Raw genomic sequence first — 14,950 nt, forward strand, 5'->3', positions numbered from 1 at the left:
TTGCTCATGACATTTTTTGTGTACACGGAATATGAGTGTGAAATACAAGTCCTGATAATTGTTTACGAGCCGAAGTTGTTAGGTTTTTTTCAGGGATTTCCACAGAGTTTTGGTAGTTTATTGAACTTTTATTTAATTGCCCCACGATATGATGATCGTTTCTCAAGATTTTTTAGTTTTGTCTCAATTTCTTAGAAAGAAATGATAAATAAATAATTAAATGATTAAAAAAAAGAGAGAAACGCACAACAAATCGTGAGAGAAATCCAGTTGGAAAACCATCCAAAAACCCTTAAGAAACAATAAAAACAAAATGTATCCACTTTATGATTTTTCTTGAATGAAAATTATGTATCAGACCAATTCTCCAGCCACACGTGCAAGGTGTTATCGCGACTGTTTGCAAGGTGCAGTTTATAGCCAAATAATGACACTACGTGCGGAGCCCAACTTTACGACACACACGCACTGCAGAGCCCAATTGAACGAATCCCTTCAATGCCGGTACGGTTTCTGGGTTCGCACGCATCATCCGTCACATTTATGGCAATAAAAATATACATTTATTTGCCGGATATAGGCCACCGCCACGGTTCAAAACATTGGTGTAACCCGCTGTCGCGTATCATTTGATTTGATTTGGTTGTTGATGTTGTGCAAATGGAGAAGGACAGCGAAGGAAGGGCCGTTTTGAAATTATATGGTTTGCGATTACCAACACTCAACTCAATTCAAGGAAAGAGTTAATGGCAGTGTTGAATGAAGCTCTGGAGTGTATGGTGCGATTTGGAGTTCAGAGAATTGCTCAAAATTTTTATCTGCAAATTTGATGCGCAGTGCGTTGTGCTTTCTGGGCACTTTCCTGCAATGTTATCTGTACGCTTACTGTCTAGTACCTGGGGAAGCTTTTTCGATTGTTTTACACATTTTGAAACGTGTCTGAGTGTATCCTTCGCTGTCACCACTAACTACGTTGTGGTTTTTTTTAGTTAATTTGTTATATTTTAGCTGCTTCAAACATCCTTCATCGGAAGCTTGCCACTATTCCCTGTTGTCATGGTAATCGCTGCTCCGGTGGAAGCTGTACAACCAACATCTTCGGTTTGTCAACAACCGCTTATAATGTAGGTTCGATCCGGTACCCGGTAATACCCACTGAGTACCGTGTACTGAGGGATGATGCAGACAAAGGATGTTGACATGTTTGTGTTTTTACCCCGCATCCTGGGCGCGGGACGGGTGAGACCCTCGTTTCGTGTACGCGTCGCCTGATGAACCTGAGTAAAAGCAGACAGAAGAGCTGGCAATCATCGTCCTGACGACGATGTGCCTCTGTGAGAGAGAACAACAAAGCGAAAGGAGCTTTCGATGAAATGAGCGAAAGAGCGATAAAGCGTCCTCTTCGGCCGTACCTTGTTCGGCGATGTTCATCCAGCGCGAAACCACATCGCTAGTAAACAGTGAGTGGCGCGAAGGCGTTTTACGGGGTGTGTTCTACTGCGTGCGTGCAGCATCCGGTTACTCCGGGGCAGTGTCAGGGAGCGTGCCTGTTGTCTAGGAAAGGTATTTTATCAGCAGTCCGCCATCTGTTACATCCAGTCGTCGGCCGGAGCCTGTACCGTACGGACAGACTCTACGGGCAAACAAGCGGGCACCACAGCGGGACTCGGGATGAAAGCGAAAGTGGCGATGTGTTTTCCGATGCACGATAGTGTCGCAGAGTGTTTGAAACGCCACTCGTCGCCGAAAGCGTTTGCTTAAAGACGATGTACTAATAGAGCCATAGAGTGTGAGTTCGTGCTCCGTCGAAGTTGATGAAGTGTCATACGGTTTGGTGTAGTGGATGAAGGACCTCAAACACATATCGCCGGAAAGCAGTGTTTTGCAGTTTGAGCAAAAGGAAGTGCACAGACCAAAATTGCAAAGTGTAGAGAAGTTTAGTTCGACATTTTTCGTGATAAAAGTGGCCTGTTCTTTTGGTTTTGGATTACACTAGTGAACGATTAGGGATGAGTGGATGAGTAAACTGATGGGAAGGCTAGAATTATACTTCTTTACTAGAAAATATTTCTTTTAAACCTCTGCTACGCAGAATACATACATTGTTTAGTATGAATGAATTATAGAACAAGGTTTATTTTCGTGCTTTAACATGCGTGAAGCAATTGGATGTTATTCTATAGTGACTTTCCAGAAAGTCTTTCTTTATAGCCTAAAGCAATGTTTTTAGTCATTGTTTTTTTCGCTCTTCTCGAAGAGTTTGGGAGGTATATCTTTAATCGATTTTCCATTGCAAGTTTGTAGTACAAATGCACTCTATTTGGACGAACATTCATATCTTCAAAGCGATCAGTTATTAATTAACAACCATTGCAGCAGCTGTTGTGTAAGCAAACGGGACAAAGGTGCAAAAGTCTTTAGTCCTCAATTTATAATTAGCCGTTGTTGCTGTTGTTATTGTAAGGACTAATAGCATTTTTGGCATCTATTTCGAGCTCTTTCGGCTCCCTGTTATGTTATGGACTCTTCCGGTCTATATGCTATCAAGTTACTTAATATTCCATCAAATTTACAGATAAATGGAACGTAAGATCCGTATATTTCATTGTTACGCTACCTCTATTCGTAATAACAGTAGTTGCAAGCAAGCTGAACCTAACAGTGGTCCGGTAGCACCTCAAGCGTATAAATAGTTAATTGTGTTATCCTTAGAATGAGCAGATTGAGTTGGTTGAGTGCGTAATTTAGCAGTGTTTGCTTACGGCTCAACGTCTCAAGGAAGAGAGTGAACCTGCGATGGATTAACCATTTACGTGCAACAATATTCATCACTGTACGATCACATCCATCACATCACATTGCATCGTCAATAAAAGAGGAAGCAAAAGCTGCTTCCACGTACAGTGCATCTTCCATCTGTTGAATGGAGGCATCACATCACAGTAGCCCGTACCGTGAGTGTAACGAACGAGTTTGGTGGAACTATCGACAATACAGACCGTGAACGTGATGGCGTAGCGTGTAAAGTGTGTCACGAGACAGGAACAGACAGTGTGGCGTAAGGTGGCGGTGTAGTGGTGCACCAGCTAGCTATTTAACCCCCGAACTGTTGTTGTTCGAAACGCAACGAGAATGCTGGTGCAATAATAAAGTGCAGCTTGATTTTCGACTGCTTGCCCATCCGTGCGCCGGAATCCGTTAATTGGACGTCACTAGGATAACAAGCGCAACAGCATCGAGCTACTTTGACTCGGGCCACTGCATGCACCGGGCAGCAGCTACCTTGCAGTACCGTTTATCAGCCCAGCCACAGCAACGACCCTGCCCTCACCCAACCCCGACCGAACCGTCCGAAACATGTTGCAGCAGCGAAGATGAACGACGCTCCTAACGATGTGGCAGCCAGTGCGGTCGACTACGAAGATCTGATGGCACCATGGGCCTACAATGCGTCCGCCGTCACACTGTTCTTTATTGGATTTTTTGGCTTTTTCCTCAACCTGTTCGTGATAGCGCTGATGTGCAAGGATATGCAGGTGAGTGGAAGCAACGGCAGGGGGAGGTTTGGTCCGTTCCGCCATCACGACGCTACACGGTCGAATTAGTGTGGTTATTGAAATTAGTTTCGATGCACAAAATCCGACACTGCTGCTGATGTTGTTAAAATACGTCACACACACACACACACACACACACACACACACACACACACACACACACACACACACACACACACACACACACACACACACACACACACACACACACACACACACACACACACACATACATACAGACAAAAAGAAACTACCGCTTTTCCCTTAAGGTGAACTGTCGGAGGAAAGTGCGGACGGTATGGAGGACCATGGTAGGTGAACTCATTTCCTGGCTGAAATGAATTCTGTCAACACTCGTGACAAGCGACGACCCTTTGTCGAGCAGCAAACGGCAACACGATGGAATGATATGCGATCTGCGCCATAGCGCAAACTATCCTTTTCAGTTCATCCAGCTAGTCGAACGCCCCTTGGCATGGAAATCGACACGATAAGATTGCACACGCAATTGATATGACACTGTCTCACTGACTGACTGACTGACTGACTGACTGACTGACTGACTGACTAACTGACTGGCTGACTGTGTATCCTCCCTCGATTCGTTGCTCCATATTCGTGGCCAGCCCTTCTCTATACGTATCCGTTGCGTTTGCTTTACCTCCTTCCCTTCTTTCAGCTATGGACACCGATGAACATCATATTATTCAATTTGGTCTGTTCCGACTTTTCCGTGTCGATCATCGGCAACCCGCTCACGCTCACATCCGCCATCTCGCATCGCTGGATCTTCGGCCGGACGCTGTGCGTGGCGTACGGGTTTTTCATGTCCTTACTGGGTAAGCAGAAGGCAGAGGGTGCCGTGGGTACTTTCTCCCGGCATTTCCTATGGTTTCATCGGCTGCCCGTTTGGCATAATTAATTTTATGGTCGTAGCGTTGGTGTTTTTGTTTGGCTGTTTGTTCGCTTCCTTTTTTTCTCTTCTTTTGCTTTGCTTTGTCCTTCCCCTGGCGCTACCTTAAAGAGTAATTTTATTTTAAACAATCGCTATACATTCATGACGGTTTCAGAAAAAAGTTTTTGTTTTGCTGCCATCTTATTTTTTGCATTAAAACCCAAAGTGAAAGCTCTGTAGTAGCACCGTTTATCATCGTTACCTTATCATCGGCCGTTGGTTGATTCGCTTTTCATCTTTCCTGTTTGTGCATAGTCTCCGCCAAGTGAAATCCCATTTGGTGTGTTTGTTTATTTTAACCTTTCCCTGGTGGGTTTCCCCTTTGCTCAATTACGTTAGCTACCTTTCAAACCCTGAGGTACACTTTGCTTCCCATCTGATAAGAAAATTGAAGGATACATTACAACAAAAAAGAGCTTCAATCGCTGTTTTTTTTCTGCAACCTAGCCTGCAAAGATTCGGCAAAAATCGTTTCATCTTCATTGGTTTCCACGGGGGTTTTTCATGCAAACGGAAATACTCTGTACCTTTTGCTCTCGAGCTTTGTGTGTGACGATGTCTTGCCTTAAAGATGAACTTTAACCTTTTCCTTTTGTTTTTGTTTGGCCCGGTGCACATAAATAATCAATAATCAAATCAAGCAGCCGGCACGGAACGATGCTGCCGGAAGATCAAAACCAGCGCTCACCAGTCGCTTGATATTTCTTTATTAGTAATTTCAACATCGTTTGAAGTCTTTGAAGCAAAAGAGGCTTGAGATAGTAGCACTGTTTCAATTATCGATCGATACACTTTTGAACGTGCTGGGTAGAATGTGGATAATACCATTTCATACATTCAATGTTTCCGATACCTTCCGTTTGGTAGCGGTTCGTCGATTTTAATTACGAATGTACAATCAACAATTAAGCACCCGGGAAACTTTACCAAACCGCGCGGTACATCTGTTCATGTTTGAGTTGAATCAGCAAAGCCTTTGCAACAACTCTCGAGATTCCGATACACATCGGCGAGCTTTAACGAAGCGTCGAGGTCGAGTCGGAGCGTGAAAACGGCGCTCGGAACGCTTCTTTAATAAGGCGCAACCATGCGAACGAGGCTGAAGCTCTACGGCAACCATCATCAGCATCCATCCACTCCGTGGCGTGCGCATCGCCGGCTGTGCGGTTCGGTATGAATTTGATATCGAGCTAGCCCAAAAACAGGGCCCATAGGCTACTTATTTGCGGCTTCAGGCTCCGGGAATGGAACAGAAGTTTTGCCAGGAAAAAGTTTTCTCCGTTCTCATCTTCATCCTGTGTTGCGGATGTGCTGACGCAAGGATGAACAGTGAATTTGCTTGCAAAGAGACACAACCACCAGCAAACATCCGACAACAGTCGTGCGTTTGTTCGATAGAGCAAATTATTCCAATTCTGGTAATGGTGAAATTATGGACAGTGACCCTATCATTCGGTGAAAAGACATTGTGCAATAGTGTGTTTGGGTCGCACACTTGCCCGTTCTGGAGCCACCGGGATGTAATGTCGGTTAGGATCGGGAAACTAAAGCCATAAATCTATCAATACACCATCCAAAAGGATTCCTTTTAATCGCCTAGCTCTGGAATGGCATGGCATGGTGAATATTTTAAGAACTGCAGGCTTCAAGAGTGTAACGACGTCGTTATTGTGGCAGGGAATGTGCCGCTCACATCGGTATCTATATTTAATTACACAGAATTAGCTCATTAGAAGTGCTTGTCAGGAGAGTGAAGAAGAACAAACTGTTACTTTCTTGCTATCTTTACGCTTTGTTCTGTACCATTTAAGTATTGTTCTGCTTCATCGATGTTTAAATGACAATACTATTGCTGCTTTGTTCTTTGTCCTTTGGCTAAATATGGTGAATAATTACTGTTGAAAACTTATTGATGTATTGATCCGTTTTTTGGGGTCTATGATAATGAAAGAAGAGTTTATTCCGTGTTTTATGATTATAGATACATTTAAAAAATCAAAGGTTTAAGATTCTCTAAGTGAATCTCAATACATCTGTTAGTAGAAGTGAGTGATTGTGGTGATTCTCTGCTGGGTAATATTTTATAATGGTGAGCTAAGCCTGCCCTAACCATCTTTAGGCTTGACTATGTCTAACTGATTATATCAGGATGATTAGTTCTGCGTATGATAAGTTAACCCAGCCTAGCTAATGTTTGAGTTCATGGCATGTGATAAGGTTATCCGGTTTGTACCAAGGGACCGACAACAAGTTTATATGCAGAATCCACAAACTACTGCTGGTTTGTCCGTCTGCTATATTCTGACAAATCTGCATTTAACAGATCGAAAATACAAGAAGTAATGAAAGGATACTTTCGAAAGTCTTATTTCCCAAACTGCCCATACCCATTGAAATTCCCAATTATTTTGCCGATAACAATCTGAGTCATATTACCTCACCTACAATTTAGCTGGTATTTGTTTAATTTTGGAACCTCAGAGCAATCCTTTAAAACCCGCCTTCAAAACGAGTTATTAAGTTGATCTTTCTACTTATTTTAAAGTAATATTAGACTTAAGAAAATTCACACGGATCACTGTTATCCATTGAACGAGAAATAAACAATTAAAGAATTAAACAATTTAGTGTATATCATTAAACAATCAGTGTATAGTGTGTATAGGATAAAGAATAAGATCTACGAATAAAGAAAAAAGATTGAGATATGATATCAGATTCTGAAATGCTGTGTCCAAATCACACATTAAATTGCAAGGAAGATGTCACAACCAAATGAAATTATTTTCCATTTCTGTTGAAACATTGAAGCGAAGTCTTTTATGATTTTTTGTTTGCTCCAGTATCCTTCCCTTACTAGATGTTAGTTTCATGAACCTGATTTCAAAGCTTTCCAGGAAACATTACACCTAAAGTAAAAGCAATTCATTAAATTGTTTCCTCTTCTAATTGTTCCATGAAAAAATGGCTCCGACAATGGCCATTCTTTCAGGAAAATGTTTATTTTATCACATTTCTTTCGCTCATAAATGCCACCCTCGGCCAAAGCTGCCAACTCGGAAACAGTATGTAAATCTTCGCTTCTTCAACGTACACTTCCATCACCGGTATAATTGGAGCAAAATAATCCGAGAAAACGAAGCGGAGGGAATGGTTCAAAGGACAGTTAATTTATAAACAACAGGCAACCATTAATATTTCACGCAGCAAACAAAAGCTCCGGACCGGATCCGGGGACGGTGTTAATTCTTTCCGCTGGTTCCGCTGTGAAGGACCTACGGTGATGCACAGAACAGCCGGGTTTCTCCCGGTTTTGCTTGACTTGGCTTGACTCCCGGGTTTTGCTTATCTGAATTGTTAACGTTTCTGTAAAAAAAACGCGCCCTCGCTTGTGTGTAAAACTTCAAAGTCAATTGTTTTGCCACCGTGGTGCGAAAGAATATTGTAATTGCAGTTGACTCGGAACGCTCGGCTATCATGTTAGCGTTAACTGTTGTTGTCTTAGAGCTTTTTGTTTTAAATTTGTCCTCAAGTCCTTGCTGTATTTTTTTTTCTTTTGCCCCCGGTAGCGAATTACCTTCTTCGCGTCTTTCTTTCTGTCACATATCTGGTTTCCGTTCCAGGAATAACCTCCATCACGACGCTTACCGTGCTGTCGTACGAGCGGTACTGCCTCATCAGCCGTCCCTTCTCGTCCCGGAATCTGACGCGCCGGGGAGCCTTCCTGGCGATCTTCTTCATCTGGGGCTACTCGTTTGCCTTAACCTCGCCGCCACTGTTCGGCTGGGGTGCGTACGTACAGGAGGCAGCTAACATCAGGTGAGTACGATGGAGCTATTCGCAGGTAACCGGAAACACATCGGGCTAGCGCATCGTGTTTGTAGAGGTGAACAACTGTAGGGTGAATGCGAGTAGTCTTTACGAGACTGTAAGCTGACTTCAAAAAATGTACGCGCGTAATCGGGTGGCGTGCACCGAAAGGGATGCAACTAGTCTGCTGCAACTGATCAGTCAATCCAACAGGGACTTAGGCAGAGCTAACAATCAAACTGGCTGACATTTATGTGCAGCGTTTCGATGGTGTGTTGTGGGGCAAATCTTGGCGTGACAGTTTTAATTCGTTTACAAGCTTAGAGGTTTCGGTACCTTCGATTCGCTGAATGATTCTACGAACGCGGAATGTAATTATGTTACAGGGTTTCCCACGATTTATTGGTTGGTTCCCATCAATTTTTGGTGGGTTCCCATATTTTTTTGGTGCGTTTCCACGATTTTTTGGTCGTTTCCCAGAATTTCTTGGTCCAAATGTATTGACATCCAATCGGAAAATACCAATAAATTATGGGAACGAACCAAAAATCTATGGGATACGAACAAAAAATCGTGGGAACGCACCAAAAAATCATGGGAACTGACCAATAAATCGCGGGAAACCCTGTAAAGGAAGGAGGTTGATGCCGGTCCGCTAAAGCAACCGTTTATGGTTTTGTAATGTTTATAATTTATTCTGCCGGCAAAAGACATTTCCATCAGTGTGAGAAACATTTGAGAATAGAAATCAAAATAAATTGCCAGGCTGATTGGTTTGAATTTAGCAGGAAAATGGTGCCTGCGGCTTAATGCTGGAATGTGAAGATATTTTTGTGTTGTCTATTAAGTATTAATATTTTTTGCTCGAAAAGAAGCATGTGCACTTATATGCAGGAAAATCAAAGACTCATGCTCATATGTCATAACATATTTAAACTCATGCTGCAATGTCTGCCCTAATCTTTAACAGACTTTATCCATTATTGCAATAATGGTTGGTAATGGCTTCGCGTTTCCCTTACCGACTTAATCAGTTTTCGTTTGCATCTTAATTGCATTGAAATGGAAACGTGCTTTCCCTCAACGTCAATGCCCATATTCTATATTAAAAACGGGAACCTTTGAGCAACTTCGAACTGATGATTGAGTGAAGATGCACCGTACGAACGTAACCGCAGAATAGAATTGTAACAGCAGCTACGTAATTGTAGGATGCTAGTATTGTTGAAGAGCCCGGTACGGTACTTTGGTACTTTGAGCCGCATTCACGCTTGGGAAATGGAGATTGGAAAAGGGATTGAGATTGATTGCTGCGTACGTGGAATGCGAGTTGGCTTGTGTTGTATTCCTTTTGTACACTTGGCTCGTTTGCCAACTCCATTCGGTATGGTGCGTTACAGTACGGAAATTAAATATAGGGGCATTTTTTCTATTAAGTGCAACTAAGCATTTGCAGGTAAGTCCTGTATGCATCAAGATAACTCTTTTGGTTGGAAGCTCACGTAGCTCAAATACTCGTTAAACTATTGATTGTATCTTCATAAAAAATATGCTATCTGTAAACATTTTCTTTTGGCTATGTTTAGCGCCTGAAGGTATGCAATACGTTCATTGCACCACTAACAAATCATTTAAAATGTAAATTAAAAAAAATAAAAATCCGGAGTTGTAAAACATAAACTAATGCTACTAAAAACTGAGTTATATATTGATGATACATTGTGTTTAAAACAAGCAACAGATAAAATACGTGTAGCGGTTTATAATTTCGGACCAGACTGTAATGCGCTCTTAGTATTGCAAAAAAAAAGAAATATACGATAGCACGATGGAGTTGTGCCAGGATTGGTAACATCACTGCACGAGCCTATATTTGGCCTGATGTCGAACAAGGAGATTTTCCAAGAATTCAAATTTCGTTACACCAAAATTGTCGAGCCGTATTCGCTTTTCGTATTGGTAATTGACGATTTGAAGCTAGAAATAAGAGATACCAGAGTATGATACGTTTTTGACCTTCTCTCTGGTTGGGGCTGCACTCCAGAGTTCATTCCGAGAAATGTGATACAGTTTCAGATGTTTTGGGAAAACTAAATAACTTTAAACACACCAACCACATCAAAATCCAATTGTTTTAACAATTCCAATACCTAAACAAATCGCTGGTCATTGTTAGCCTTTTTGATTGCCTTTTGTGTGTGTTGGTTTCGAGTTTTACTTTTTTTTTATCTGTTCCATTCCATCTCCCTCAGCTGTTCGGTAAACTGGGAGTCTCAAACGAAAAACGCCACCACGTACATCATTTTCCTGTTCGTGTTTGGACTGGTCGTTCCGCTAATAGTGATCGTGTACAGCTACACGAACATCATCGTCAATATGCGGGAGGTGAGTGTTTTCCAGCCAAACAAATGCAAGCCAACTACTACTACAAGTATGCACTTTTCCCCTTTTTCGCTCCTTTGTATGTGTGTGTTTAATTTTCATTGTATTTTCCGCGGGGGCGACAGAATTCAGCACGCGTCGGGCGGATCAATCGGGCCGAACAGCGCGTCACCTCGATGGTGGCGGTTATGATCGTCGCGTTCATGGTCGCCTGGACGCCGTACGCGATCTTCGCGCTGATCGAACAGTTCGGCCCGCCGGAGCTGATCGGCCCCGGGTTGGCCGTGCTGCCGGCGCTCGTCGCCAAATCGAGCATCTGCTACAACCCGATCATCTACGTCGGCATGAACACGCAGTTCCGGGCGGCATTTAGCCGCGTGCGGAACAAGGGCCAGCAGGCGGCGGCGGACCAAAACACGACCACGATGCAGCGCGAGCTGACCAAGAGCAGCCGGGACATGGTGGAGTGCAGCTTTGACTTTTGTCGGAAGAAGAGCCGCTTCAAGATTAGTCTGGTGAAGCCGACCGCACCGTTGGCGGTGGTGGACGTATCGAGCACGTCGCACCGGGACAAGGGCACGAGCCGGTCGCCCCTGGATCAAACGGTGCTGAACGAAACGAACGAGGACGTTGGGCGGGAACGGAGTGGTGGTGGTGGTGGTGGTGGTGGTGCTTATGCCGGCACACGCTTCGTACGGCCGGATTTTGAACTGTCTGTGATTAATAGTGGAAAATCGATTCTAATCAAGTCGAAGAATTTTCGGTCCAATTTACTATAAGAGCGCACGTGATAAAGAATGAATAGACGCGAGGAGGGAGAGGAATACAAATGCGGGGAGCAAGATTGTATCATTAAGCACGCTAGCGAGTATGTAGTGCCATTTCGTTATATAGTTTATGCCATAAAATGTGTCAAAATAGATTACAAAACACGTGTCCTATTAGAGATTTATGTTTCATGTTTTTGGTTTTTTTCGTTTGCTTCAGTTTCCTATCGCTCGGTAAAAGAATGAGCCCACTTTTGCTGAGCGATAGCTTTACGTTCCTATGTTTACTTCTTACACCCCAATTGACACAACCGTACACATATGCACACCCATTTGTAGTGCAATGCAATGGAAACAACGATGAGCTTTTAGAAACGAGACACTTGAGGTAAGCGGATAAGAAACAAAATACCAAGCCCACCAAACCGAAGAGTACGGAACGGAGAAATTAATATCCACATAGAGAGTTAACTTACTAGAAGTAGCTAACTGTAACGTGTTGTAATGTAATGTTAAATTTTAACAAATCGTTCACATTTTAGCCAACACAGATTAATGGGAAACAATTAATAGGAACCACTCCGCTGGTTTAAATGGTTTGGAATGAGGAAGCAACTGTTAGCACATTTCGTAAATGTGATTATTGCGAATTGCATGGATTGTGAATGCTAGTCAGCCGGGATAGCAGTGCATAATGTAAGCAGTATTGTAGCCGTTTTAAGACACAAGAGTGGACTATTTACCGTGCGTCCCAGACGCAGCCAAACCCTGTAAGTAAATAACAATTACCCCCCCCATAGGTAGTGTTCTAGGTGTAAGTGTAAGTTTGATCAAAATGAAACCAGCGTTGCAATTTATTCAATCGCCAGAATGTTATATTTTTCGAATTGGACAAATAAAAATTAGTCGATAAATCATCAACCGAAACGAATGCGGTGCACTTTTCTCATTGGTTCAGCAAAATCGTCCGTACAAAGGGTAAAACAAGTTGAGAAAAGTAAGCCGTTAACATTGTAAGCTTCTAAAACAATCGCGTTCGCATTCTGGAACGGTTAGTTGCCTATTCAAACGTAAAGTATACCACGGAACAATTTTGGAAACAATGAAACTTTGCGATTTGGGCAGGCTTTGGAACAGGATTGCCAAAACTGCCCACGGCACGGCGATTCGTTGCATTGGGGTGAGTGGCATCGATCGTTCGACACAATGAACAAACAAACTCATGCAAACTCATCCCACCATCACAATCATGGAATCTTGGAGGAGTTGGTTCTCGAGAACTCTGACCGTTGGCGGAAAGGTAAATAGATGACCGTTAGTAAGTTTTTTTTTCCCTGCAAATAGCTACCGTTCCAGCAGCGAGGAACATGGCCACGTGCATTACTGCCACGTGCTAGCTAGGAACGATAATTTTAACATTTAGTGACATTTGGATGATTGCGAGGAATGGTACAAGATGTTTTATATAAAAGAAATAAAACAAAAAAAAAACAAAAAAGATGTCAGAGGCGTTGCTCCACTTTCCACTAATGTCATCGGTTTACGAAACGATAGTTTCGGAAAGAAGCCAAATTCGTGCTCAAACGATTGCATAACGTTAGGCGCTGTCTGTGGTGGACGGTTTACAGTACTTGACGCGAATTGTGAAACATATCGATTATTTATGTTCCTTTCTAGTGTTGTATTTGACATTAGCGGCATACTTAACTGTAAGAACAAAAATAACAATTAGATATGATTTTACGGGAAACATAATGAATTCCTGCAAATAGTGATTAGGTTTATTACAACAACATTCATAGCAATACAAATATTAAATTATTGTAATGAAGGTAATAATATGAATAATAACTATTAACATATTTTGAAAATAAATGATTAAATTATTAAATGTTTTTATTTTTAAACACCGGATTGTTGATTATTTTGTACACAAATGTAACAATCATTAGTATCCAATTACAAGAATAATCATAAAACATACTATGAAATACATATTATAGGAAAAAGAACTGAAAAGCTCGATGTTTCCAGTTTTTCCTTAACTATCTATGCAGTATGTTTGCTGCATTTAGTACAAGTTTCAATTGAAAATATCTCAACCGTATTTGATTGGTTTCAACTTACATCTCATCTCATTTTAGCGTTCGAGGTAACTGATGCTGATGCATGCCGAGAGTAAATGAATATTATCTGACATAAACAGTCTAGCGTCATTCCTAGAATGTGCTTAATTTTGCCGCTGTTATGTTTACTGGAAAGGCAATCATTGTTCACCATTGGCAGAGGATATTGATCTTCTCTAAAGTGAATTTTGAACCATCTAGTGGAAGAGCTGGGCAGGATTTATAAGATTTTAATGTCCGAGGAATTTGTTGGTAGGTACAGAAGATTCATATATGTTGTGCTGGCTCAACTGAGTGGTTAAAATCATCCATTAAAGTTTTGTTGGTGTGTTTCGTAATCACTAGAATTCCACGAAGCGATGAACTCCATTACATCCATTGAATACACCCTTTAGTTAGCGACCGGAACATGTAGAAAGGAGCATCAAAATGAGTATTAAGATCCTACCAAAATTCCAGACCCTCCATTCCAGTCACTCACCACTACACCAGGACGGTCCCAGTGTCAATAATTTCCAGTTGTGATGTGAGACCCCGAAACTCAACCACATTTGCTGCCAAACCTACCCGAACGTTTCGCGCGTTGTCTGGTTTTTCTCCGCATCGTTCCTTACCCGGCTTGTGCAAGAGATAGTGTTGCAATCGCGTCCACCTGATTAAGCTCTCGAACGATCCACCAGACCACACGCTGCTAGTTCGGCCACAAAAACCAGTTCGCATATCGCGTTTGCATCGCACATTTCGTACTTGATGCACTTGATGTATAAACACTTCCAACCATCACCACCACCGCCTCGTGTTCTCGACCCTTTCGGTACGCAACGATGCTCGGCTTGGCGTGGATCATTGGAGATTGTCACAGCGATTGCGAAGGATCGCAGGCAACTGCTGGTTGCCGATGTGCCGGTAGGTCAGGATCATCGACGCTGCGCACGGTGCGTGGTGCAGAACTCGTACCGAGGCTAACGTGCCGCACTGTCAGTCTACCTTCTTGGTCGACGTACATCGAACCGTCGGACGCGTATCGCACAACTAGCCCGAGACGGAGCAGGGAGTGAGTCAACCGGTCAGTCAATTGGATGGCGATTGCTTCGAGATCGAAGTTGGCGGAGTTTGTAGGCGCGATTATGTGTGTTTCATTCGATGCACAACCCATAATCGAAGGGTTTGGAAATTATGAATGAGGTAATGCAGAAAAATGCTCCGTCCAGGGGTTGCACACGGAAGCAACGTTCTAATGCTGCTCAAACTGTAAACCGTTGCTGGTTAAAGCTGTGGCTTTTACAGTGCAAAACGCAGTGACCTAGAATATAAAGATCATCTCTACCAAATGCCCCGAAAGAAAGCAGCAAA

General features: G+C 42.7%; 1 protein-coding gene across 3 annotated transcripts; it reads left to right on the plus strand.

Annotated features, from left to right (window-relative positions):
• Window positions 1-1,502: 1,502 nt before the first annotated feature.
• Window positions 1,503-12,398, plus strand: LOC1273518 (vertebrate ancient opsin). Of its 3 annotated transcripts, none has more exons than XM_061646477.1 (6): window positions 1,503-1,789; window positions 2,576-3,536; window positions 4,237-4,396; window positions 8,136-8,331; window positions 10,575-10,707; window positions 10,830-12,398. In XM_061646477.1, the coding sequence occupies exons 2-6, from the start codon at window positions 3,375-3,377 to the stop codon at window positions 11,481-11,483; spliced, it is 1,305 nt and encodes a 434-aa protein (XP_061502461.1). In that variant the 5' UTR covers window positions 1,503-1,789; window positions 2,576-3,374; the 3' UTR covers window positions 11,484-12,398. The 3 variants fall into 3 exon arrangements, with proteins under 3 accessions (XP_061502461.1, XP_061502462.1, XP_312502.3); XM_061646478.1 differs by having other exon boundaries at window positions 2,636-3,536; XM_312502.3 differs by having other exon boundaries at window positions 2,713-3,536.
• Window positions 12,399-14,950: the final 2,552 nt, after the last annotated feature.

The sequence above is a fragment of the Anopheles gambiae genome, chromosome 2, assembly GCF_943734735.2.
Source record: "Anopheles gambiae chromosome 2, idAnoGambNW_F1_1, whole genome shotgun sequence".
Taxonomy (NCBI): Eukaryota; Metazoa; Arthropoda; class Insecta; order Diptera; family Culicidae; genus Anopheles; species Anopheles gambiae.

What these genes read in the sequence shown, in the direction of transcription:
- LOC1273518 (XM_061646477.1), top strand. Translation starts at nt 3,375, where the DNA reads ATGAACGACGCTCCTAACGATGTGGCAGCCAGTGCGGTCGACTACGAA. An exon ending in TGATGTGCAAGGATATGCAG is followed by an intron (nt 3,537 to 4,236) that starts GTGAGTGGAAGC and finishes CCCTTCTTTCAG; the next exon opens with CTATGGACACCGATGAACAT. An exon ending in TCATCGTCAATATGCGGGAG is followed by an intron (nt 10,708 to 10,829) that starts GTGAGTGTTTTC and finishes CGGGGGCGACAG; the next exon opens with AATTCAGCACGCGTCGGGCG.